The 26,083-nt window shown below is 51.4% G+C and overlaps 1 protein-coding gene across 1 annotated transcript; it reads right to left on the bottom strand.

Annotated features, from left to right (window-relative positions):
• Positions 1 to 13,258: 13,258 nt before the first annotated feature.
• On the bottom strand, positions 13,259 to 18,966 carry PLA2G2D (phospholipase A2 group IID). Its single transcript, XM_036257147.1, has 4 exons — positions 18,891 to 18,966; positions 15,964 to 16,105; positions 15,208 to 15,314; positions 13,259 to 13,878 (listed from the first exon to the last, which is right to left on the bottom strand). The coding sequence occupies exons 1-4, from the start codon at positions 18,928 to 18,930 to the stop codon at positions 13,727 to 13,729; spliced, it is 441 nt and encodes a 146-aa protein (XP_036113040.1). The 5' UTR covers positions 18,931 to 18,966; the 3' UTR covers positions 13,259 to 13,726.
• Positions 18,967 to 26,083: the final 7,117 nt, after the last annotated feature.

The raw sequence follows: 26,083 nt of genomic DNA, 5'->3' as shown, positions 1-26,083 counted from the left end.
TTCTATGTCCCTCTCCCTTCCTCTCTAAAAAAATCAATTTAAAACAATAAGTGAATAAGTGTATATGAGGGAATTAGGATGTGGTTTTAATGTGGAACAGTATATAAGGAAGAAGAGTGTGTTGTTGTTAAGGAAAAAGTAATTTTGTCCTAGAGTAAGATGATGGGTCGTTCCAGAATGAGACAAAGAAAAAAGATAGGACAAAACCTGAGATGCAGAAAGTTGTAGGTTTGCAGAATAGGAGATTCATGTGTGGTCCAGCTGGCTAAGATCAAATAGATTTATTTATACGTTCTTTTAAAAATTGACTTTGATATCAAAAGTACACTGATGCCAAACTGGAATTTGGTTTTCTCTTCAAGCAACCACATTTTCTGGATTATTTGTCTGCTGTTCATAGGAGATTGTAAAAGGTAGTCGGTTTAGGAACCAAGTTTTTGTCTTATCAGAATTATCTCCAGCACATTATATTAACCTTTATCATGTCCTTGGTTAAGAGAACCCAGGGTCCTTACATTTAAAAGGTCCATGGTTTTTTACATTGTTGACAATCTAGACCTCCCAAAATCAAATCCTTGATGAAATCTTCTTCTTCTTCTCCTTTTTTTAATCCTCACCCGAGGATATTTTTCCATGTATCTTCAGATAAGTGGGAGGGAGAGAGAGGGAGAGAGAGAGAAACATCAACATGAGAGGGACATACCAACTGGTTGCCTCCCACACGGCCTAGACTAGGGCCAGAAACGAGCCGCAACCAAGGTACGTGCCCTTGACCGGAGTTGAACCCGCACTCTTTGGTCCGCGAGCCGAATCTCTAACCGCTGAGCCAAACTGGCCAGAGCGAAATCTTCTTATTCTTGAACTGAACTTGAGATTTCCCAGAGGACCCGGACCCAAAGGAGAGCTGTTGTAAATAATTTGGTTGATTTGATGTGTTAAGTTGCGTGGAAAGTATTGTCAAATAAGAAAAGATACTTAACCTTTGCTAAGTTATCTTTGTATGTGTAAAATGTTATTTCGGAAATGACGTCAATTCCTAGAAAATGGCCAATGTCCTTGCTGTCCATGGCACGTCCTGATTGAATGTCATCAGTCATATTTCCAGTTATTATATTTAAATGTTCGGTGCCACAGAAATAGCCACTTTTTATGTGTCAAATGAACTTATATCAGATATTTAACCACAACCATTTTACTCTTATGTATGTTGTTTTACTCTGATTCTTCTCTGAAAGCATTTGGCTTCGGCTACAGGCTGGCACCCACCGTGATGGAGCCGCTTCTAGAAGATTAGCGTGCCAAAGATGTGCCAGAGAACACTCCCTGGAATGAACACCTTGGAAGGGACGGAATGGGCATAGGGTCGGGCCAAGGGAGAGACTGGGTAACCCTGAGCCCAAACCACGGGGCTGAGGCAGGATCTTCACAACCGGTGAGAGACGGACGGGTTTGTGAAACTGCTAACCCACGATCAAGCTGAACAAGAATGAATTACATGGGACTGACTGATGAAGGGTGATTATGGTTTTTGTGCAACATGGCTGGTTATTTATTTATTTTAATTTTTTTTCTTTATTGATCTCCAGAGAGAGAGGAAGGGAGAGGGAGAGAAAGATAGAAACATCGATGAGAGAGAATATCGATTGGCCACCTCTTGCATGCCCCCCACTGGGGATTGGGCCCACAACCTGGGCATGTGCCCTGACCAGGACTCAAACCGACGACTTTGTGCATAGATCGACGCTCAACCACTGAGCCACACTGGCCAGTTTTTAAATATTTTATTTTCCCGGTGTAAGGAACCCTTTTCCTTATCTCTCAAGGTAGCTGTGCTTGTAACAATTTAGTAAACTACACTTTTAAAAACAGATATGAAACATTTATGTTTTCTCCTTACCTGATTCTTCCAACGTTCAGAAATTCTTACTGAGTATTCTTATTTTCATGGCAATAGCGCTGTTCTGCTTGCACCAGGACACCTGGGAACACCGGCTGTGGGACCGGGGCTTCGACTGGGATGCGGTGTTTCAGAATGGTGTGCGTGGATTCAGGCGTGACGAGAGTTTCAAGGAACTGAGGGTGACTTTATGGAGCCAAAGCTTACAAAGCCCTCTCGGAAACACTGCTTTGGTACCTGGCTCATGGGGCTTCAGTCTCACAGGTGAGAAGGAAGGTCACTTCCTGGAGAGTCCAGGCGATGAGGGTGTCTTGGGGACCTTGAGAAGAGAATTCACCCAGATCCATACAAACTGAAGGCGAAGTCTGGGAATGAGTTCCAGGCTTAGCTTCTTAGCCTCAAGAGGCTTTTAAAAGTCTGGTCTGAGATTCCTTATAAAAGGGTCCAGAAATGCAAACTCAAAAAAGCCTATGTGGTCGCCTGGCCGGGTTGCTCAGTTGGTGGGAGCGTCACCCCAGACACCAAAAGGTTGCAGGTTCGAGTCCCAGTCAGGGTGTCTCTCTCTCTCTCTCTCTCTCTCCCTTCCTATCTCTCTAAAATCAACAGACACATATCTTCGGGTGAGGATTAAAAACAAAAACAAAGAGCCTATGTGGTCAATGACCATTCTTGCAGCCTTTAAATAATCTATTGAGATCAGAGTCGTCTTTTGAAAACAGGAGTAACTTCCTTCGTTATCTTTAATCAAACTAGGAGGTGACTGCAGAGAGAAACCGGGTGTCCATGGAAAACTAGAGAGCACGTGTGGGTTCTCCAACATCTGGCTACAATGCTCCAAATGGAAGTTTCTCCCGCCTTCCTGTCTCGGCCTCACTGAGCACGACGGCCGCCCTCTTCCAGGGGCCCGGCTGCAGAAGCTGCGCCTCTTGCTATCAGCTTCCAAGAAATCTCCACAAAAGACCATGCATGGGCAACCTCCATGCCTGCTGGTGTGCGGGCCACTCAGGGAGTTCACCCGAACACCCGGTGCCACCACCGAAGACGCAGACACGAACCAGGAGACGCGTCGGCTTGCTGTCCTCACTCCGTCCTCGGACGATGCTTACAGCCCAGCAGCTAGAAAGCTTCTCGGGGCGCTGCCCCCTGGACTCAGAAACTGGGTTTCCAACTACTAATGTCTCTTTTTCTTTGCATAGAAATTCCCCCATTCAATGGTTGACTGCTGCACCACCCAGCAAATATCCTTTACAACCAAGTCTCAACACACGGGCCAGCTGATCCTTAACGAACAACGGGCAACCACACGAGAAAGGGATGTACACTGTGCAGAGGAAGGAATGTCCCTTTTTTCTTTAGTCGGGCTCCTCTAAGACCTATTTGTGACTAGGCCGCATCCGCAAGAGCAGGAATCCTGTCATGTTGGTTCAGCCAGAACCCCCACCCTGGATATCTGATCAAATGCTTTACCCCTCCCCCTCCCCATGATGTCTGATTGACGTGGTTCAGCCAGGAATCCTGTTGAGTTGGTTCGTCCAGCATCCCCTCTGACCCCTGATGTATCCTCTCAGCAATTGTCCATCCACCTACCCCGCCTGCTCCTTGGCTGTAAATCCCCACCAGTCCCTTCTGTATTCAGAACTGAGCCCCGTTCCACATGAGGTCTCTCTTTCTCTGTTGCAATCACTCCTGGTCACAGTCTGCTCTTACTGCCTCAGCTACTGTCTGGCTCTAGCTGTCCTTTGAGCATATCCTTTTCTGAAGGATTCCTGGTCATCGTGCTGCTTGCTGTCCCGGCCCTGCCCTTCCCGGCCGACTTCCGCCGCCCGCCTGCTACTCCAGCAAGGAGCTGGGGAGAAGGGGAGACGGATTGTCTGGGAAGAAAAGTCACATCTCAAGCTCACCAACCCGTTTGTTGCAGAATGACAGGTTCTAGAAATCGGCCAACTCATTTATCAAGCCTGAGAAGTCCCGATGAGAGCATCAAACAGTGTTTATGTCTAAAACTCGGTGAGTCATCGATTCTAAACAGCTGATTTAATCCGGAAGGTTGCACAATTGCTTTTCTAAGTCGAAGCTGCTGGACGCCGCGATTACTCAGGTTTCAAATAAACTGTCTGGAACCTGCTATTATCTTCTCTGAGCATCTCTCTATCTTCGACCGTGTGCTATCACGTTGAACAGCCAGTCCGACTCCGAACGCGTTTCAGCTTGCAGACTTTCTTCCTATGGAGAGCACCCCAGGCCTTTAAATAGTGTATGCTTTGCAGAGGGGTTTTCTATCCATGATCCAATATAGCCTCAACACATGCCATGTTACAGAGCGGGGACACGGGAGACAGGAGGGTATGTTCCTTAAGGTCACATATAAGTTCGTGGTGACAGGACTTGAACCCGGTCCTCAGATCCTGACGTTTGGGGCAGTCTCCCCAGCCTGCAATGACTCCACAGAGCAGCCTTAGAGTATCTCGTGGGAACGGGGACATCCTGGGGACGGGGATTGGGACTACTTCATGACCCGCACTGCTTTGCCTGGTGCCTGGCACGATGGCGCAGATCCCAAGGCGGACAGCGTCCTCACGCGGTTCCACTGAGCCTCGTATTAACCGCGAGGGAAGGACCACGGACTCCCCACTCTGTGTGAAGAGACTGAGCACAGAGAGGTCAGGAGTTTGCCCCAGGAACCACAGCAGCACAAAAGGGTATGAACGCCAGAGCCCACCGCCATGGCCCAGGAGAGTGTGCGGAATCACTGTGGCTGCCCCCTGCTTCAGATGATGCCCAGGCAAGGTTTCAGGTCAGATCTTGGCCAACCCGCCTGTGTCCCAGGAGGGGAGACTAACCCGTTGGTGGCAACCAGGGCTGCCCCTGGCCCTCCAAGCCACAGTGATGGCCATGGATGAGGCAGCTGAGGACGGGCCACTTCCCCGTGGCCTGCTCGATCATGTCACAGAGCTCTAACCAGCTGGCATGGGTGAGGGCCAGCCCTGTGGGGAAGGAAGAAATCAACACAGTGACGTTGGTGCTGCCGCAGCTGATAACATTCTTTCAACAACCAGAATGGTGTTGATCACAGCTGCTCAGTGATCCACGGGCTGGTCTCTACATGCCAGACAGGTTGCTAAGTAATTTCCAGAGGTCTGTATTCATCTCCCCCAATACCTGGTGAAGGCAGTGTTGTCACCCCCACTCTATAGGTGAAGAAACTGGGCTCAGAGGGGTTCAATAATGTTCCCGAGATCCCACCCCCGGGAGTCACGAGGTCCCAGAGCTGGCACCCCTGGTGTGGGGGACCCTGAACCCACACTCTTGACTGCTGTGCTGCAGCATTTCTCTCACCAGCTTTTCATGTGACACATTTCCCCCAGTAGAGTCAAAATGGATACATTGTTGCTTATCTTTTTTCTTTCCTTAATCCTCACCCAGGACATTTTCATTGATTTTTTAGAGAGGGCAAGGGGGAGAGAGAAACATGGATGTGAGAGAGAAACATTAATCTCTTGCCTCCTGAACACACCCGGACTGGGACCGGGGATTGAACCCGCAACCTAGGCACGTGCCCCGACTGGGAATTAAACCCAGGACCTTATGGTGTACGGGACGACGACACCGGCCAGGGCTGCTGCTGCTCATCTTGCTTTACTTAATTTTCCATATGACATGAGCTCTTTCATCTGGGGCACTTTGTTGTTAATGGGGAATTGCAGGCCCGTGTTGGTGAGGAAAAACGTTCCCTCTACCCTATCAGGTGCAGTGAATGAGGGCCTGCAAATTAAATTAACGGGAGAAAAGGCACACAGCATTTGTTAATATTTATGTGCACAGAGTACACAAAACAGGAGTGAAACTCAAAGAAGTGGTTAGACTCAGGGGCTAGCTACCTTTTTAGTAAAAAAAAGAAGGTTTAGATTTCAAGGAACAATACATTGTGGGGAAATGACTAGGAAATCTAGGAAGACGCTAATGAAAGATGAGGGCTATTTCAGTCAAGTCTGTTTATCCAAATTTATCTTGATGTTGATGCCCCATCTATGAAGATAAGAGTTGTTCTTCTCTTCCTGGTACAAGGACAGGGACAGGGGTGTGGGCACCTTCTTCAAAGGGAAATGTAGGCCCTTTGAGGCTGATAAGGGGAGAACAGAGACTACTTTGTGTGTCTGTCAACCCTCATTTGCCTTCAGCTCAAAATAACTGTGATGCCAAGGTGACACATTTTGGGTGACACATTCCGATCCCTTCTGAGGCCATGGATCCAAGAAGTGGCAAGCAGGTCTAGTGTGGAGTCTCCTGGCTCCCAGCCCACAACTCCTGGACACCCTGCCCCTTGCCTGAGAGCGGATCCCGTGGTCTCATCCCTGTTCCCTGGCGTGGGACATCCCAGAGAAGAACACCCGCTGCCTCCCAGGTGCCTGCAGACTACATCCAAGGGTCTCGAGCGCTTGCTAGTTCACCCAACTATTGATGATGTACCTTCTCTGTCTAATATCAATTTTATTTTTGTTGCATTTATTTATACATTTTTTATTTATTTATTTTGATTTTATTATTATTATCATTATTATTATTTTTAATGTTTTTCTTTCTTTTTTTTTTTTTTATCCTTGCCCGAGGACATTTTTTCCATTTTTTTGTTCAGGTAGAGTGGGAGGGAGAGAGAGGAAGAGAGAGAGAGAGAGAAACATCGATGTGAAAGGGACACATCAAGTGGCCGCCACCCGCACGACCAGCCAGGGCTGGGGACAAACTGCAACCGAGGTACGTGCCCTTAGCGGAAACCGAACCCAGGTCTCTCGGGACTGCAGGCCGATGCTCTAACCGCTGAGCCAAACCGGCCAGGGCTTTAATGTTTTTCTTTATTGAATTTAGAGACAGAGGAAGTGAGAGGGAGAGAGAGATAGAAACATCGATGAGAGAGAACATCGATTGGCCGCCTCCTACATGCCTCCAACTGGGGATCGGGCCCACAATCTGGACATGTGTCCCGACTGGGAATCGAACCAGCAACCTCTTGGTGCATGGGTCGATGCTCAACCACTGAGCCATACTAGCCTGACTATTATTATTTGTTTTTATCCTCACCTGAGGACATTTTTTTTTGCATTTATCTTCAGATAGAGCGGGAGGGGGGGGTGAAGAGAGAGAGAGAGAGAAACATCGACTTGAGAGAGACACACCGAGTGGCTGCCACCCACATGACCCCAACCAGAGCCAGGGACAAACTGCAGCCAAGGCACATGGCCCCAGCGGGAACCGAACCCGGGACTCTTCGGTCCACAGGCTGACGCTCTAACCGCTGAGCCAAACTGGCCAAGGCTATTCATTTTTATTTTTTTAATCCCTCCACCCCCAAGGATATTTTCCATTTGTCCTCAGATAGAGTGGGAGGGAGAGAGATTGAGAAACGTCGACGTGGAGAGAGACACAACAACTGGTTGCCTCCTGCACAACCCCAACCAGGGCCGGGGGTGAAACACAACAGAGGTACGTGCCCTTGACTGGAATCGAACCCAAGGCTCTTTCGGCCTCAGGCCGATGCTCCAACCACTGAGCCAAACCAGCTAGGGCTGTTGCATTTATTTTTATGGCCACCTTCTGTCTATGACAAGTGATACTGGTTTTCCCTATACCAGCGATATGTTTCCTTCTTAAATAAATATATTTAGATTAAGAAAAGCTTTTTAAAAAAGTAAAGTGAAATATTAAAGCAGGCCTCAGGAAGCTGATGTGTGAAAGGCTGGGGTGTGGGAAGCACCGTCCTCACCCCCTCCTTTCTGGCCCCTGCAGCAGAGGCCGGTCACCCAGCTCTCGGCCCAGTGAGCTCTGCAGGCACAGAATGAACACACCTCGGTGTCAACCAGCTGGCCAGCCCCGGGGTTGGCCATGGGGACAGATTCCGTCTGCTCAGGGTGCCGGCACAGGACACGTGAGGTACAGGGCGCAGTGATGGGAGGGGAGCCAGCACCCCTTTGGAATGGGATTCTCAGCCGGAACTGTCAGACTCTCCACAGCCTTGTTAAAAGGCAGGTTCAGGGAACCCACCCCAGACCCAGGATCAGAGCCCCTGGTGTGCGGCCCCAGGACCTGCATTTTAAACAATGTCCCCCAGGAATTCCTGTGAAGTCTCAGAACCTGCCTCAGGGAGTCCCCACCTGGGCCGGGGAGGGGCCGGGGGTGCAGGCTTGGGATGGCTTTACCCCCAGAGCCCCACCTCTGCCACTGCGGGCCCAGTGAGTGACCTGGGGACAGTTCTAATCAGAGCCTGCTTCCTCATCTGCAGGTAATGAGGTGTAAATGAGAAAATGAACTAAAGTTCTTAGCACAGGAGTTTCCGGATCTCCCGGGTGAATCTCTCCCTCTTCCTTCTGCTCTGTGTTTCCCTGACCTGGGGTGTCAGGGCGGGGCGGGTCCCGCTGGCCGTCAGACTCAGGGCTGGGTCCTTAAGTGGAGGGGACAGCTTTGGCTTTGGCCTGCCCCGGCCCAACCTGGCTGCTGGAGGGGACTCCAGAGGAGGCAGCCCTCCTGGGGAATGACCTTCGGCCCCACTTCCAGGGCCTCCTGGAGGAGGGCAGTGTGGGGTGGGGGTGCTGATTTGTGATAGTCACGAGAGAAGGCTGGGAGGTGATAAACATGTCCCCTTTCGATATGCACGCCCGCCCCTTCCACTCTGTCCCCAACGTCTCACCACCCGGAAGCACTCATCGAAAAAGAGGTGAGGGTTTGATCAAACGTTCCTGTTCAGGGGACTCATGAACAACCCCGGTCTTGCGAGGAACCTTCGTGGAGAGGCCCCAGGTAGAGAGCGAACAGGGAGGAATCCCTTAGCCGGCCTGCTCAGCTTCAAGATTTCACAAGCTGATTTGTGGGTTTGTTTTTTTTAAAATGAGGATATTTCTCCATTCATCTTCAGATAGAGTGGGAGGGAGAGAGAGAGACAGACAGACATAGATGCGAAAGAGACACGTCGATTGGTTGCCTCCCGCACGACCTTGACCAGAGCCAGGGACCGAACCACAACGGAGGTACGTGCCCTTGACCGGAATTGAACCCGAGACTCTTTGGTCTCTGGGCCAATGCTCTAACCACTGAGCTAAACCGGCCAGGGCTCACAAACTGTTTTAAAATCTCTTCTTAATTTTAAGTGAAAAAACTAAAAAACAAACAAAAAGCAGAGAATTCTAAGCTGGAAAGGACCAGTCAGACCCTGACTCTGGGTTGTCCAGGCTCTCAGCTGACCTCATAGTGAGCAAGGATGCAGGGACCCCGAGTGTAAATGCCCCCACCCCCCTCCAGGGACCCTGAGGGGTGGTGGAAGGGACAGAAGCCCCTGCCCCACCGCACAGCGCAGCGAGGCCGGACGAGTGAGCGGAGTCCGGGTATTGGGAGCAAGATCCAGCTGGAAAAACAGGCAGGGGGTGGAGAGGACGTCAGCCTGGGCTGGGCCCCGTGCTCCCAAGGCGGGACGGGACCCAGCGACCCTGTGGATTGGGCAGCCGGTGGTGGGAAGGGGCTCTGTTGAGGGATGTTCTCTGGACACGAGTGCTCTGTTCGAACACCATTGTTATGGCCGGTAAGATTGTTGCTCACTGCCCCTGTACCAGGTTTTCTGCCTTGCCACGCCCAACCTTACCTCCTGGTCCCTGGGTGTGGCTCTTCTCCCCAGGGCTGAGTCACCGACTGTCCTAGCAAAGAGTGTGGGAGGTAGGGTGAGACATGACCCTGGAGACAGAGACCTGTGTTCGAATCCCAGCCCTGCCACTTATTATCAAGTGACTCACCTTCAAGTTTCAGTTTCTGTATCTGGAAAACACAGGTGACAATGCCCCGAGGTAGTGCAGAGCAGTGAGTGGGCACCACAGGGGTTCACTATGAGGTGTTCAGTGTCCCCTCTGTCCCTGTCCCGCTGGTATCCCTCTGCAGAACCTGACCTCAAGGGACAGGAAGTTCAGGGTCCACGTCCTTCTGTCTGTCTCCTATGTGAGAGATGGGGACAGACAGGGTGCCTGTGTCTCTCCTTCCTTTGTGCTCTTATCCGGTTCCAGTGATTGGAAATCGGCCAGAATGAGAACGCGCAGGGCGGGAGGGCCTTGTCTTACATCGGGGACTCAGTTCTGGCTGTCCTGAGACCCCATCGGCCCCTCTCTCCTCTTGGTCCAAAGTCTCACGTCTTTACCAACCTGAGATACATTCATTCACTCATCCATCCGCCCTACTATGTGCTTAGCTTACAGAGGGGACCCCCACAGACACAGCCTGCTCCTGACCCAGCCCTGGGCTGGCCCACTCACACCACGCCTGTCAGCAGTCCCCAGAGACATTGACCCCGTCCCCTCTTGGAGGTAAATAACTCCTGAGGAATCTAAACACCAGGGTAATCACTGGGGCTACATGGTCTAGGGTGGCCAGTCCTGGGGGGAGGCCTGCTGGCCGGTGGTGGTAGGGCTAATTATAAAGAGACCCAGCCCTGGTCGGTTGGGCTCAGTGGTTAGAGTGTCGCAGGTTTGATTCCGGTCAAGGCCACATAAGTACCTCGGTTGTGGTTAGTCCCCAGTCCTGGTCAGGGTCGTGCAGGAGGCAACCAAGCAATCTGTGTGTGTGTGTGTGTGTGTGTGTGTGTGTGTGTGTGTGTGATCTATCTCTCTCTCCCTCCCACTCTATCTGAAGATACATGGAAAAATGTCCCTGGGTGAGGGTTAAAAAAAAAAGAGAGAGACACAGAAAAGCCAGTGTTTTCTCCGCTGGGACGTGCCATGTCCTAGCTCGGGGTCTGGAGCACGGCTGCCATCGCTGCACCAGGAGGGACCATCCCGAGGACCAAGCCCACAGTGAAGTGGCCAGCAAAGAGCAGGGCAGAAAGCAGAGGCCAACGACACCACAAGCCAGTAACGAGCCGCCTCCCCCTGGACCTACTGTCCTGTGAGGGCAGAGGAGTCCTCACCGCAGAACCCCACTGAGACCCAGTTTTCGGTGGAAGCTTCCTGATTAGTACAAATGGGGTGGGGTGCAGAGTGGGAAGAGTCGGGGGTAGGGTCCTGGCTCTGCCTTTTGCTGGTTGTGGGACCTTAGAAAGTTCCTGTCCCCATTCTGAGCACCAGGCTGATCAATTTTAAATGGGAATGAATGCTCATACCTGCCAACATTGATACTGTCCAAGTCACAGAGCCTGGAACATGGGAGCTCCAATGGACAAGTAGAGTCCCCAGCTCTTGACCTTGAATAAACTGCACATCATGCATCCAGATCTCATTGACTCAGAGAGGAACTGGGTGGAAAGAGGGGAACACTGAGGAACTATTTTCTCCTCCTGATTTATTTTAGGAGTGACTTCAGATTTGGTTGCTACATAGCAACAACAATTTTAAAAATACTGTATTAAGCTCTGGCTGGTTTGGCTCAGCAGTTAGAGCGTTGACCCACAGACCAATGGGTCACGGGTTTGATTCTGGTCAAGGGCACGTACCTTGGTTGCAATTCGTCCCTGGCCCTGGTTGGGGTCATGCAGGAGGCAACCACTTGATGTGTCCCTCTCACATCGATGTTCTCTCTCTTTCTCCCTCCCTCCTTCCCATTCTATCTGAAGATAAATAGAAAAACATCCTCAGGTGAGGATTAAAATAAAAATAATAATAATAACAACAACAACAATACAGTTAACATTGAAAGGGGGATTACCATGTGCTAGGCACTGTGCTAAGAGCTTACTTTTATTTAATACACTAACCTCATCTTATTTTCTTCTTCTTTTTTTTTTTATCCTCACTTGAGGACATTTTTCCATTTTTTGTTCAGATAGAGTGGGAGGGAGAGAGAGAGAGAGAAACATCAATGTGAAAGGGACACATCTAGTGGCTGCCACCCGCACGACCATCCAGGGCTGGGGACAAACCGCAACCGAGGTACACGCCCTTAGCAGGAATCAAACCCAGGTCTCTCTGGACCACAGGCCAACACTCTAACCACTGAGAAACTGGTCAAGGCCTTATTTTCTTCTTAATTTCATTTATATTTCACACACAAGGAAAGTGAGAGCCCTCCTGGAAGGTCACATGGCTAGTCAGTGGTATAACTAGAATTTGAACTCAGCACACATCGTTCTTAATTCCTATTACACAACTTCGGATGAGGCACTGAGCTTCACACAGGAGAGCTGCTCCATCAGCTGTGTCACGTATGTGTGCCACAGGCTGGAGGTTGTGGGTGGCTCCCGGTGACCCAGCCCTGTTGCTGGAGACACAGCTACTTACATATGAATGACAGATTGTGGACCCTTATATGAAAAAGCTATCCATCCACCCATCCGTCCATCCATCCATCCATCCACCCATCCAAAGTCAGTTTCCCCAGAAGCCCAGACTGAGATGAGGATTCTTGTGCAAGTGAAGGGTTTATTGAGGGAGTGCTCTCAGGAGAAACCTGTGAAGGGACGAGGTACACAGGATAGGCCAGGGACAAAGCGAGCCAGGAGGTGGTTCTAGCGGTCTATCCTCAGCCGGGTCCCAGGAGGAGCAGGGGGACACACAGTGTACCACCCAGCTGTTCCTGCACGGAAGGGGGCGGGCAATTATCCTCTCCATGGTACTACACTCCGTACTCCTTGGTGGTGGTGGGGGGGGGGGGCTAGGTAGTTCCTAGCAGACAAGGCCAATCCTTAAGAGAATGAGGCAGATGTGAACACTTCCCAGACAACATCTGGCTTAGCTGGGAGTAGGGGGACTGGGCCAGAAGGGAATCTGAGTGAGGCACCAACAGCCTCTGCCCCAACCTCCATCTATCTGTCGTGGGCTCGTTGGGTTTGTAAGCATTCATTGAGCACCTGTTATGTGGCGGAGCAGAGGAAACAAAGATGCGACAGATGTGGCCTCCATCCTCCGGGAGCTCCGTCTAGTTGAGAGAGATCAGAGAAGCCCAGACGATGATCAAGGCCACTCAGGGTAAAGCTGGGTAAATTGCAGATCCATAGAGTGCTATGGGAGCTCAGAGGAGGGAGCCAGGGAGGACTCAGCCAGGGGACACTTCTGTGGGAAGCGACCCTTGGAGCCCGAGGAGCCTGGGGAGGGCTTAGCCACCTGGAGACGGCAGGGGGAACATTCCTGCAAGGAGCCCACCTGAGCGAAGGCCCAGGAGCAGGGAAGGAAAAGAGCCTGGAAGACACGTGGCGCGGGCTTGTGGGCCTCTCGTCCGGCCCTGTACTCAAGAGGCATTTATGGAGCCCCTGCGTGGCACCGATGTGGGCACCAGGGATGCGCAGGAGTCCACCACAGGCATGGGCCCCGCCCGCCAGGACCTCCAAGCCTAGTGGGGAGAGGGACACAGCAAGAGGTGGTGCAGGTCCCAGGCTCCTGCGAGAGGCCCTATCCTGGGGTGAAGGAGGGCCGTGGGGTTTTAAGAAGTAGAGTCACAAGGACAGAAAGATCAATGCTGCTGTTTAGAGAGGCCGCTCGGGCTGTGTCTTGGACAGGGCCCCGGAGGAGAGAGGCTGCGCGGGGAGGCCTGCGGAGTGAGGGGCGGTGGCAGGGAGGATGCACCTCGGCCCAGGCGCCTTCCGCACCTGCTGCTCTGGCCCACGCACCATCCCCTGGGGCTCCCTGGCCTTGGCTTGTCCTACAATCTCAGTCCACCCTCAAAGGAGACCGCTGCTGTCAAAGTTGGGAAGATTTAGAAGGTCCAAGAGGCAAAGTAAGTGATGGGGGAGAGGCCGAGAACCCCCCTTCTTGGGAGTATGTTCAAGGAGCCAGGCTGGTTCAGGGGGTTAGCTGCTTCTGGGGCAGGGGTGTCAGCAATCTGGTGGCTTCCAAGGACCCGGCAGGGCGTGTGGGACAGCTGGGCAGGCTTCTTCTAGCACATGGGAGTGTGGCCCTTGCAGCGGGACCTGAAGAATCGGACGAGACGCAGCTTTTTATTGTAGGTGCCCAGGTTGCGCAGCAGGCAGTAGGCCACCTCCTTGTCACAGGCGCACAGCTGCTGCTCACACCAGCTCCCCTTGTCAGCTGTGGGGCGGAGGAGGGGGAGCTCAGTGTCTGTCCCTTCCTGAGACAGAGCCAGGGCTGGGTCGAGCATCCCTGGAGGGGACCCCTGAAGGCAGTGCCAAGCCCACTCAGCTTTAGGGTGTCCTTCCCAGCTACGCTGACTCCAGCTGGGTGACCTTGGGCATGTACCGTGACCTCCCCGGGTGACACTGTGCCTTTATTTATTTACTTATTCATCCACTCAGTGAGCCATTGAGCACTGATCCTATGGCAGGCCTGGGGGTCAGGACTGAACACGGCAGACCCGTGGGTCCCGCCGCCATGGCAGCAGATATTTGAGACCACAGAGTGAATGTCACAGACTGTGCTCCGTGGAGGTAAGAAACATGCAGAGGCTACAGGAAAATACAACAGTGGAAGCAGAGCCATTGGAGCTGAGATGGAAGGGTCTGCCTCCCTGTGCAAAGTCAAGGCAGAGGAGGGGGGAGTGTTCCAGGCAGACGGAACAGAGTGTGCAAAGACTCAGAGGCAGGAGAAACCAGTTTCATTACCTGTGAAATGGGGGTGACGATAAGTGCTGCCTCGGGGAATTGTGAGAATTCAAGTAAGAAGGCAAAGCACTCAGTACATAGCAAGTGCTCAGTTAATGTTGGCGGTTATGATTAGTGTTGTTGTTGTTGTTATTAAGCCCTCTGTAACAGAGACTGCTGTGATGTGTCCACTCGGTTCCCAGCCCATGAACCTGCCACCTAGCTTCAAGCATGGACCCAGTGCCAGGTGACCTGGGATCCAACCCAGGCTCTGTTATTTGTAGCTGTGTGACCCCACGCAAACACTCCTTGGCTCAGTTTTTCTGGTCTATGAAATGGAGACCATCAGGGTGGGGCCGCGTCCTGGCTGGGCTGCTGGGAGGATCAATGATAGAGACAGTAGCCCATGTCACTTATCACGCATGCCTTCTGCAGTGGGCATCGGGAGGCTCATTCTGGCTGCCCCCATTCTAGTTCTTGAGTTAACTACATGGGGTAGAATACTGTTCTCATCTTCCGTTCCCAGATGAAGATACTGAGGTTCAGAGAGGTGGAGCAACACGTTCAAGGTTACACAGCTGCTCACTGGGTCTGGGGTCTAAGTTGAGGTCTGCCAGCCTTCCAGATTCTAAAGGGATTACAGCCCCAGCTGGACCTCACCATACACGCACCCCCATGCCTGCCCCTCCTCCACAGCCCCGCTATCGCCAGCGGACACAGGAGGAAGACCGAGGAGCTGGGGCACCGTGGCACAGAGCACTGTATGAGTGCCCGAACTCCCTCCTCGGTCTCCAGCTCGTCCTGGGGCCCAGGCACTCACAGCACTCGACGGCCCCCTGGGAAAAGTTGTAGCTGTAATGGTCCATTTGCCAGCGGCAGTTGTGCAGCCGCAGGTGATGGTAGCAGCAGTCGTGAGCGTGGCAGCACCTGGAGGGGAGGACAGGAGGTGGGCCGGGAGCACAGAGCACGCGGCCTCAGCCGGCTGGTCTGAGGCAGCCCCGCCCGAGGAGGACCCAGCCCCCCTTGGAAGAGTCAAGACCCCCAGGGTTCTAGGGGTCCGCACGGTCATGCTAGCTAACGCTCACAGAGTGCGTCCCAGCCACCCCACGGCCGGGATACTGGGATGATCCTCATTTCACAGACGAAACCGGGACTCAGGGAGGCCAAGCCACTTGCCCAAGGTCACACAGCCTGTAAGTGGTGGGTCAGGGACGGGACCTGGGCCTGGGCCGGCCTCTCGTCTCTCTTCTGATTGATTCCCAGGGTGGAGATCAAATGAGATCATGGCAAAAAGAGGTGGGTCTTTTTAAAAACAGCGAGCAATGGCAGCAGGTGTGTGGGTATCTGATTAGATTAGGGGCTGGGAATACGGGGGGGGGGGAGCTCTTCAGAAACTTTGGGGAGCCCTCTAGAAGGCAAGCTGCAGGAGGGGGGGGCTGTCTCAGAGCTCGGCAGAATCCCTAGCACGTACCAACATGAATTCACAGAATGAATAAAGAAACAGAGAGAAAGGGGGTCCCTCCCGAGTGCAGGCAGGACAGGATTGCCACCCGCGGGCCTTCCTGGGAAGCATTACCAGTCCGTGGCATCTAGGGGTAGGCCTTTGCCACCGATTCCACAGTGACAGCCATAGGACCAATACATGAGGGGTGTCTTCTTGGTCACTTGTTTGACCATCTTGTTGAGGTTCAGAAACCCACCCTGGATGGGCGTCACACCTGCCAAGGAGCCAAGCGACACAGAGAAGGCGTGAATCTCAGGGGAGCTCAGCGGACCCCAAGCCTGGCACCTCTACTCTACCTGGACCAAACCAGTGACCCTGGATAACAAAATGACATCAACCACTACGGCTCTAAAAAATCTAATGATAGCGAATGAATGTTTCCGATGGGTCTTTCCATGGAGCAATTTATCAACACCATCCATCCCGTGAGATAAATACTATTATTTGTAAATCAACCTGTTCTTTTGTTATATCCTAGACGTATAGAAAAGTTGCAAAGTTTGTATAGCAAGTTCTCAGAGTCTCCCTCACCCACCTTCCTCTAATGTCATATCCTCTTACATACTTGTGGTGTGTTTATGAAAATGAAGAAACCGACATCAGTACAACAAACCTATTTTGAATCCCTGCTAGTTGGTCCCGGTCATAGTAGTTGGAAAGTGGCGGAGCTGGGCTGGAGACCCGTGGCCGTCTGCTTTCATCCCCTCCCTGGCCACTGAGGTCCCCGTTCTGTAACAGGAAGACTCACCCCGCTTCCTCAGCACCCTGCCCCCACCAGCACCACTTTGGGTAGAGAAATTTGCATAGGGAAGAGCCAGACTCTTCTGGGAAACAGCGTGATTTAGAAGTCAATGATTTTCATGGATAGTTTTCATTTCAGTCCGATTAGCTTCTGCTTAGAATTGACCTTAGGGGAATTTATTTTACCGGGAGAGAGGAATGCATTATGATGAGTGAGGAGAAATGAGATATATTAATTCAATGAATTCAAGGGAGACTTTGGGAGGAAGAGATAAAATAAGAAGGGGACTGAAATGTATGTGTGTGCAACTCCACAGATGATCCAGGAACACAGATGGAGTCCAGCCGGTGTGGCTCACCCAAACAAATTAAATAGTGTACCCAGGTGTGAGCCCCAACTTGGGGCAGGCTGGGGTGGGAGGAGGGGGTTGGGAGAGACTTGTGCAGTGGACCAAGGGTGAGACCACAGGAGCTGGTCTTGGGCTGAGCTAAAAGTGACTGGCGGTGTCTGGTACTTGCAGGCCTGCTGTGTCCTCAGTGTGTCTCCTCAATGTGGGAGAAGCCACATTGCTACTCCCGTTTGACATGGTGGCTCTAGGTGCAGGGATGTTCAAGAGGAAACTTGTAAGCTTTGACGGTGCTAATGATCTCAGACCCTCTGGAATCTGGAGGCAGTGATAAGGATCCGAAAGGCAACGCATTGCCCAGAGAGTGACCGTCCCTCCACCACGTGGGTCAACCAGGGACCTGAACTCAGACTCTTGCCTTGTTGGTATACCCCCTGCCTCTTTCTGCCCTAAATCTAGCCTTTTCCATCTCAGCGTAGAAATACACGCACAAACCAACCATCTCACCTCTGAACCACGCGGCTGTCCCTCGACAAGCAAGCCATCCATTCAGCTTTGATGCGGGATGCCTTTGGTCTTATTTCTTACCGTTTTACCTTGAGGTGAGCCCAGCTCTGAGCAACTGAGTTCAGCCTGCGGCCAGGAGGGCTTTGGTGAACTGCCTTAGCTCGTCGGCAGCCCTGTCTTAGTAGGTGTCTCCATCTTACCGCCACCAGTGGAGGATGGAGCCCTTTTCCCAAGGGTTCCCCCCACAGGTGGGAGGTAACATTGCTACCACCTACTGCATGTGCTGTGTGAAGCTATTGCTTCCTTAATGTTACTTACAATTGTGAAACATTTTATGTATTTTCTCATTAGAGTCCTGCTAACAACCCTGAGAAGAGGGTGCTGTTGTGTCCATTTTACAGGTGTGGAGGGAGAGAGATAGGGTGGCTTGGCCAAGGTCATATGGCCAGAAGATGGTAAGGCCAGCGTTTGAATCCAGTTTATCTGTGTGTTTTGCCTCTTTACATCTGAGAGAGAAATAGTTGTAGCTTGCTTGTAATTTTCCTAATGATTTTTACTAGAGGTGTGTTCCTCTGGAGAATTTGGGAGTCCCAAGATAACATACAACCACATTTAAAAATGCGTCCTTTTGCCGTGCCAGTGTGGCTTAGTGATTGAGTGCCGACCCATGTACCAAGAGGTTCGATTCCCGGCCAGGGCACATGCTCAGGTCGTAGGCCTGCTCCCCAGTGGGGGACATGCAGGAGGAAGCCAACTGATGTTCTCTCTCATCGATGTTTCTCTGTCTCCCCTTCTCCCTTCTTCTCTCTCTAAAATCAGTAAATAAAAAATAAAAATGTGTCCTTTCTAAAAGCACATATTTTGAGATGGTCAAAAGATAAAAATGCCAAGTTTCTAGCAACAAATCTTAACATTTGATCTGCTAAAGGTTGAATGGAAGTTGCCCCGTCTCCCACCACCGGTCAACAAACCCTCTTCTCGGGTTCAAGGGAGATCATGAGCATGAGTGGATTCTAAGGATATGGAGTGCTGTGTCCATGTGAGTTATTATTCGGTCAAAAGGACAGAGGGGAATAAGGTGAGGTGAGGAGATCCATTTCTGTCATTTTTGTCCAAAGTATTGAAGGTGTCAGCCCAGCAGGCCCCTGGATTCGGAACCTTTGGTTCTGACCTTCACAGCTGTCCGGAAGCATGCCACACAGCTTGGCCACCCAGATCCCTCAGCCAAAGCCACTGTTCTAGGGGACTGGAAGGCACAGGTGGTTCCTTGCAAGGGTCAGAGGATTGAGGACTTGAGGTGCCAGGGCAGTAGGGATCGTAGCAACAGTTCAATCTAGGACAAAGGCATAGGGCCTACCCACATCCCTTCCCCCCTTCCCAGCCATGGTTCCCGTCCCCACTCACCAGCAAACACCAGGAGTGCACACAGCAGGGTAAGCTCCATGATCCCAGCCCAGAGCAGGGGCACCAGCTGCTGGAAGTCCCTCCGTGCAGGTCGCCCTTATATACGATGCACCCCAGGAATCCCCGGCCGAGCCTGACCCTGACCCTGACCTGCCCAGCTCTGGCTCTTGTGGCGGGTTAAGTGCTCCCCGTTTCCTCTTTTCTGGCCCTGGGGAATTTTTCTATTTTTCTAAGCATCCATGTTTAAACTTTCGGATTGCAAAGGAAACACATGTCCAGTGGAGAAGATTTGGAAAACATAAACGGTAAGAAACATTTAAAATCACCCGTGGACCAGTGAAGCACAGGTGTGCCCCTCTGGTTCGGGTGTGCCCCTCTGGTTCGGGTGTGCCCCTCCGGTTCGGGTGTGCCCCTCCGGTTCGGGTGTGCCCCTCCGGTTCGGGTGTGCCCCTCTGGTTCGGGTGTGCCCCTGTGGTTCTATCGCTTCTCTCTCCACTTTTCCCCGACCAACTCAGGAAAATGTAGTAGGTGGGCCTTTGCAGTACTGGTAGCCTCTCTTTTCACTGAGCAATACAACTGGAATATATTTCTATGTTGTTAAATATTCAAACACTTTGAAAGGCAGCCACATATTCCATTATACGGCTATGCCATTCATTTATGAATCCCCATACGGGTTAGTTTTTCCTATTTTTTTAATCCTCACCTGAGGTTATTTTTCCATTTTATCTTCAGATAGGGAGAAGGGGGTGGGGGGAGAGAAAGACACCAGTGTGATAGAGTCACATCGACTGGTTGCCTCCCGCACAACCCCGACCGGGGCTGGGGACCCAACCACAACCAAGGTAAGTGCCTTTGACTGGAATCGAACTTGTAACTCTTTGGTCCATGGGCCAATGCTCTAACCACTGAGCCAAACCGGCCAGGGCAATGGGTTAGTTTTTTCTACTCTAGACTGTACAGAGGTACAGTGAAAGAAACCCTAGAGGCTGAATCTCAGTTCGTGTCCAGAACTGTTGCTGCAGGAGCAACACCTGACGTGGACTTGCTGAGTCAAAGCACATGCCGATTTGAAGGCACTGACGCGTCGACGACGTGCGGAAGGTCTGCCCCAGTTCACATGTGAGAACCAAATGAACACGTGGGGTGGCTCCAGCCCAGCGAGGGGCGGGCTGACGGCAGGACTCACGGAGGCACTGCGAAGAGATGGTCTGCACAGAGGCTCCACGGATAACCTTTCCAGGTGTAATGGAGAGTCCATAGGTAGCAGACATTGGTTTTCTTCTGTGTCCATGAGATGGCTGTTCACGGACATAGAGCACCAGCGAGAGTCACTGCTCAGAGTTGTTCTCTCTCTCAACCCTCTTCCTCTTTCTTTCTTTTTTTTTTTCCCTCACCCGAGGACATTTTTCCATTTTCTGTTCAGGTAGAGTGGGAGGGAGAGAGAGGAACAGAGAGAGAGAGAGAAACATCGACGTGAAAGGAACACATCGAGTGGCTGCCACCCCCACAACCGACCAGGGCCGGGGACAAACTGCAACCGAGGTCTGTGCCCTTAGCGGGAACCGAACCCGGGTCTCTCCGGACCGCAGGCCGACGCTCTAATCGCTGAGCCAAACCGGCCAGGGCCTCTTCCTCTTTCTTCTACATCTAATTTTTCCTTTGTTCCTTGACTCCATCACCATCTGATCCCCTCGTATGTAAGAAAACAGAATTAAAAGCAGGGTAAGTGTCTCTGGCATCTTCCTTGACATGCCCCGCTGATGTGTGTTCAATAGTCATTCCCTTGTACTGATACCAGCGTAGGACCAGACCCTACGAGCAGTCTTCTAGATTTGGGCTCTTGATGGGGCCTGTGGCTACCTCCCAGAGCCCCAGCTTCCCCTGATCTGGTATCCTTTGGGCAGGAGCAAAAGCAGGCAGGGCCAGAAGGCTTTATTGATTCCAGAAAGCTTTTCCCTAGTGGGAGAGGAGCCCTGATATTGATTCTATAGAGGGGTCTCACCAACAGTTGTCCTGGACACCTCCGGAGGCCCCATCTGGAAGGCTGGGTTTGGGGTCAGAGGAACCTGGTTCAAACTCTGGCTCCTGCTCTTACCATCTGTGGGACCCTGGGCAAACCCCTTCCCCTCCATGAGTGTTGGTTTCCACATTTGCAGGACGGGGACAAGATGGGGATGGCAGTCCCTCCCCCCTCTGGTTCAGGGGGTTTAGAGATCACAGCATTCAGCTCACTGCACCAAGCCTCACCCCCAGAGAGAATGCCACACGGCGACCACGCGTGGGTTCCGTAGCGTTATGTGGAGGTGCAGAGGATGAGGAGGTGGAGGCAGAACCAGACTGCCAGGATTCCAGCTGCCGCACCTCACGCAAGGTGCCCGGCAACGTGTCTTGTTTTCTCGTGGGTGTAAGAGGCGTGATGAGAGCACCTACTTCACAGCCTTCTTGTCGGGGTTCAACAAGATGATATGTGAACAGGGCTTGGTCCGTAGCTAAAGATGGATAATGTTAGTTGCGGTTATTCCCACCTTCTTCCTCTTCCTGATCACCCACCTGTTGCTTGTACTAGAATACTCTTTTCTTCTGCATCGTCTAATCTGCTGTCCGTTCTGTCCACTGTATCTTTCACCTCAGACAGTGTATCTTTCCCCTCTAGAAATTCAATCTGGGTCTTTTTATATCATCTATGTTTCTAGTTAGTAGACACAAACTCTTCTCTGTCTTCTTACACATAGAGAATATAGTTATAAGAACTGTCTTAATGTCTGTATCCAGGAAGTCTATCATTTGGGTCATTTCTGGGTCTGCTTCTATTGACTGATTTTTTTTTGTCTCTCATGATGATTTTTAAGATTACCATGGCTTATTAGTATAAATAACACTGTGATGATAAAACTTGTTTTTAAAGGGTGGTTTCTTTCAAGTAAATTTCCAGAAGTGAAATTGCTGGGTCAGAGGACAGAAATGTTTTTAAGTCTCTTCTTTTCTCTGAAGTCTGTAGAAATTTAGAACTTCATCTGTGGCATATGAGTCCTTCTTGGACCTGGTGACTTCTTGAGACTTGTCAGCAATTCTGTGGGTTTTTACATCCCTGGGAATAGTAGGAAAGACACTTGCTAATGCATCGCGATCTCTAGGTGGAGATGCACAGGGCCGCGAGGGGGTTTAGCTGCTGGAGTACATTTTGACAAAGAAGAGTTACCATCTGCGGAGCCTCTACCTTGTGTCAGGCACTCGCTTATTATTTAAGAGTCACATCTACACCGTAAGGGAGATACTGCTGTGTCCATTTCACAGGTGAGGAAACCGGAGCTCAGAGAGATTAGACACCTACCCGGGGTCGCACAGCAGGTAAGTGTCAGAGTTTGGGTTAGAACACAGGTCTTCTCAGAGCTGCATTACCAGGCACTTTTCTGAGTGGTCCCGCATGGTCAGTGGAAGTGGTTCCTGCCCTTGTCCCCATTTCACAGAGTCATTGTACCCAGGGGCTCAGCCATAACTTTCTTGCCCTCTGGGTATAGATGGAGGTGGACATGAGGAGAGCTGGTGGAGGCTGGAAGTCTGAAGTCCTCAACCTCACTGCTGAGGACCCCCATCTCCTAAGAGATGAGGGACAGTAGGTCCTCTCAGCCAGTGACCAGGTCCTCTCTTCAACCGATCCCTCCCGTCAAAGCTCTGTTTACCAGGATGGTCCCCTGCCTGGACTCTGTCCATGATGAAACTGCCAGAGAGTGTGGAGACCAGGCTCGGGGTCACTGGATGAGAGGAAATGAGAGGAGCTGGGCTTCCCCTGGGGCCCCAGCTGCCTTTCTGACAGGCCTGGCAGGGGAGGAGGAGGGAGGCAGAGAGCCGAGATTCCTTTGGAGGTGAACGACCCTGTTCTTCGGCTGCACCAAGGCGGAAGCAAAGCAAGTGGATGAAACGCCTGGAGATCCCCGAAGGTCCGTCTGCAGGGAAAGGCAGTCCGGGCTTGGGGGGAACATCTGTGAGACGTGGCAAACCAAAAATGGACAATGGGGGCCACGGACCCCTCTGTGAGGAGAGATCTGGAGCCCCTCCGGGCTGTGGTCTCACTCTTAGCATAGCACCTGGGTGAAGGAGCTTTCGAGTTTAAAGATGTATGTTCTGAGACACGAAGGAGGGGGTGACTTGCTCCTTGCCTCAGGATGTTCCAGTCTAGGGGTACAAACCCTTTGGGCAAGACAGTTCAAATATCCGGGCACTTGGTTTGGTTTTGACCTGCTGAGTTGCTCGCTCTGGTTCTGAGTGTATTTCGTTTTGTTTTTTAAAAAAAATATTTTTTTTTCTTTATTGATTTTAGAGACAGAGGAAGAGAGAGAAACATTTAGAGAGAGAGATGAGAGAGAACATCGATTGGCTGCCTCCTGCACTGGGGTTCAGGACCACAATCTGGGCATGTGCCCTGAGTGGGAATCGAACCGGCGACCTCTGTGTACACGGGTAGACACTCAACCAGTGAGCCACACCGGCCGGGCTGAGTGTATTTCTTTCCTACAAAAAATTCCTCGCCTGTTTTTCCAGCTTGAATTCGTTGCTACAAGCAGGACTAGGGCAGTAGCCGCCTCCTGGGGTGCAGAGTGCTGTCTGCGGCCAGAGACCACCTTGACCGCTGCTGACAGCTGTTTTAATCTGTGCATGTCCCTATGTATATTATACTTCTACAAACTTGAGTGATGGCGAGCAAAGCAAACGGGCAGTGGGAATTGCTTTTAGATGATGAACTCCAGGTGTGGCAGAAAAAACACCCCGCTTTGGTATCAGACACGTCTGGGTTCGAATTTCAGCGGAATGGTGACATCGCCCTGATTACATTACATTGTCTCCCTGGGCCTCATGCTGACTTCCCATCCAACACGTGGGCCCAGGAACGCGTCCCCTGTAGGATGGCTGGGGTGCTCGCAGCTGGAATGCTTGGTACACAGTAGGTGGTCAGTACACGCATGGCACCTGGTGACCCCTCCTCCCAGGAGGAAAGAGTCTAAGGTTCTGACCAAAGCAAGGGACCGGGCAAACTGACCTCTCCCACGCCTCAGGCCCAGAGACCTTCGTTTCTAACTGATGCAGAGCTGGTCACCTACAGCAGTGGCCACCGAATGTCCTTTCCAAATTGCTCAATAGTTCCCACGCCCAGCAGCTTTGACATGGTCATGGCTGGAAGGTTCCTGCTGTGTCTTCAGACCTGGGACAGCGCCTGCCGCGTCCACAAGGCCACACCCCGCCGGGAGGCAGCAGCGCCTGGCGGCCGCGGCTTCAGGCTCAGACAGACCTGACCTGCAGGCTGACTGCCGTTTGTTTTCTCCCCTGGGAAATGGGGTGAAGGAGAATGAGAAAGCCTAGTGAGTGGGGTTCTTGTGAGGATGCTGAGACGCGGGGCCTATACAATGCTGGGCTTGGATACAGTGAGCACTCAGTAGTGTACTTGGTGCTGTCATTATTAGCATTAGCGTCTGGGAGATCAGGGCCCCCCTTCTAAGGATCCCACAGCCACCCAGCGAATGGCGGGCCTTTCCTGAGCACCGACGGTGTGCTGGCCCCAGGCAGACCTCGCACACTGGGTCGGGTGCAGAGAGGAAGGAACACGACAGGTCCCAGCCCGCTAGGAACCTTTGGTGTCCCCGGAGTGACCGGCTGCCTTCGAGCTGATTGGAACCTGGGCTGTGCAGACCCCCGGTGGCCCATCTGGCGGGTGTGGGTTGGGGCCTCATGCGGATTTGCACAAGGTGGTTGATCGGCCTGAGGAGTCAGAACAGGGGCATGACTGTGGACCCCAAGACACTTGTCTGGTTTTACATCTGGGTCTATGATCCATTTTTAACGTTTACTTTAAAATTTTTTGGTAAATAATACACAACAACTTTTCCACATTAACCATCTTTTTAATTTTTTTATCATCACCCGAGAACATTTTTCCATTTTTGTTCAGATAGAGTGAGAGGGAAAAACGTGAAAAGGACACATCGAGTACCTGCCTCCCGCACGACCCCAACCAGGGCTGGGGACAAATCGCAATGGAGGTACATGCCCTTGACTGGAATCGAACCCGCAACCCACAGGTCCACGCGCTGACGCTCTAACGGCTGAGCCAAACCGGCCAGGGCAGACATTAACCACCTTTGCGTGCACAGTTGAGTGGCCCTGAGCTCATTCACAGAGCTGTGAACCATGCACAGAACCCTTCACCTTGCAAAAGTGAAATTAAGCACCCATCACACTTCCCGGTTGTCCACTCCCCGGTTCCTGGCAGCCACTATTCCATCTCCTGCCTCTATGAATTGGATGAAGTTCCTCATACAAGTGGAATCATGCAGTATTTGTCCTTTTGTGACTGGCTTATTTCACGTAACATCACGCCTGTAAGCTTCATCCATATGGCGTATATCAGAATTCTCTTTCTTTTTAAAGTTGAATAATATGATCCGTTAAAAAAAGCTTTGCTGAAATATAATTTGCGTAGCATACCATTTATTCACTTCAAGTGTATAATGGGATGTGGGTGTCTTTGTATATTCACAGTTATGCAACCATCACCACAATCTAATTTCAGAACATTTTCAACAACCCCCCAAAAAAACCCTACCCATTAACAGTTACTCCGTGTCCACCTCTCCCACAGCTGTGGCCAACCACTAATTTGCTTTCTCTCTCCACAGATTTGCCTATTCATTTTATCTAAATCACACATGTTGTGGCCTTTTCATATACATAAAATTGTTGCCCAGCCGATGTGACTCAGTGGTTGAATGTCGACCCACACACCAGGAGGTCACCAGTTCGATTCCCGGTCAGGGCACATGCCCAGGTTGTGGCCCGATTCCCAGTGCGGGGCATGCAGGAGGCTGCTGATCAATGTTCTCTTTCATCGATGTTTCTATTTTTCTCCCTATCCCTTCCTCTCTTTCTAAAATCAATAAAGACAAAATAAATTAAAAAAAGAAATAATATTGTTTGTACCCTTTTGCATGGACATGTTTTCGTCTCTCGTAGTGTATACCTAGGGGTGGAACAACTGAGTCCTGTGGTGACTCCAAGCTTCCTGCTTTGAGAACCTGCCAACTATTCTCCAAAATGGCTGCACCAGTTTTCAGTCCGATCACAATGTGTGAGGCTTCCAATTTCTCCACACTGCCACTAACACTTGTTAGCCTTTGTCTTTTTAAAAAATGTATTTTTAT

Source organism: Molossus molossus, unplaced genomic scaffold (genome assembly GCF_014108415.1).
Source record: "Molossus molossus isolate mMolMol1 unplaced genomic scaffold, mMolMol1.p scaffold_m16_p_12, whole genome shotgun sequence".
NCBI lineage: Eukaryota > Metazoa > Chordata > Mammalia > Chiroptera > Molossidae > Molossus > Molossus molossus.
Note: the sequence above shows the minus strand (reverse complement) of the source record. Positions and strands in the feature narration are given on the sequence as shown.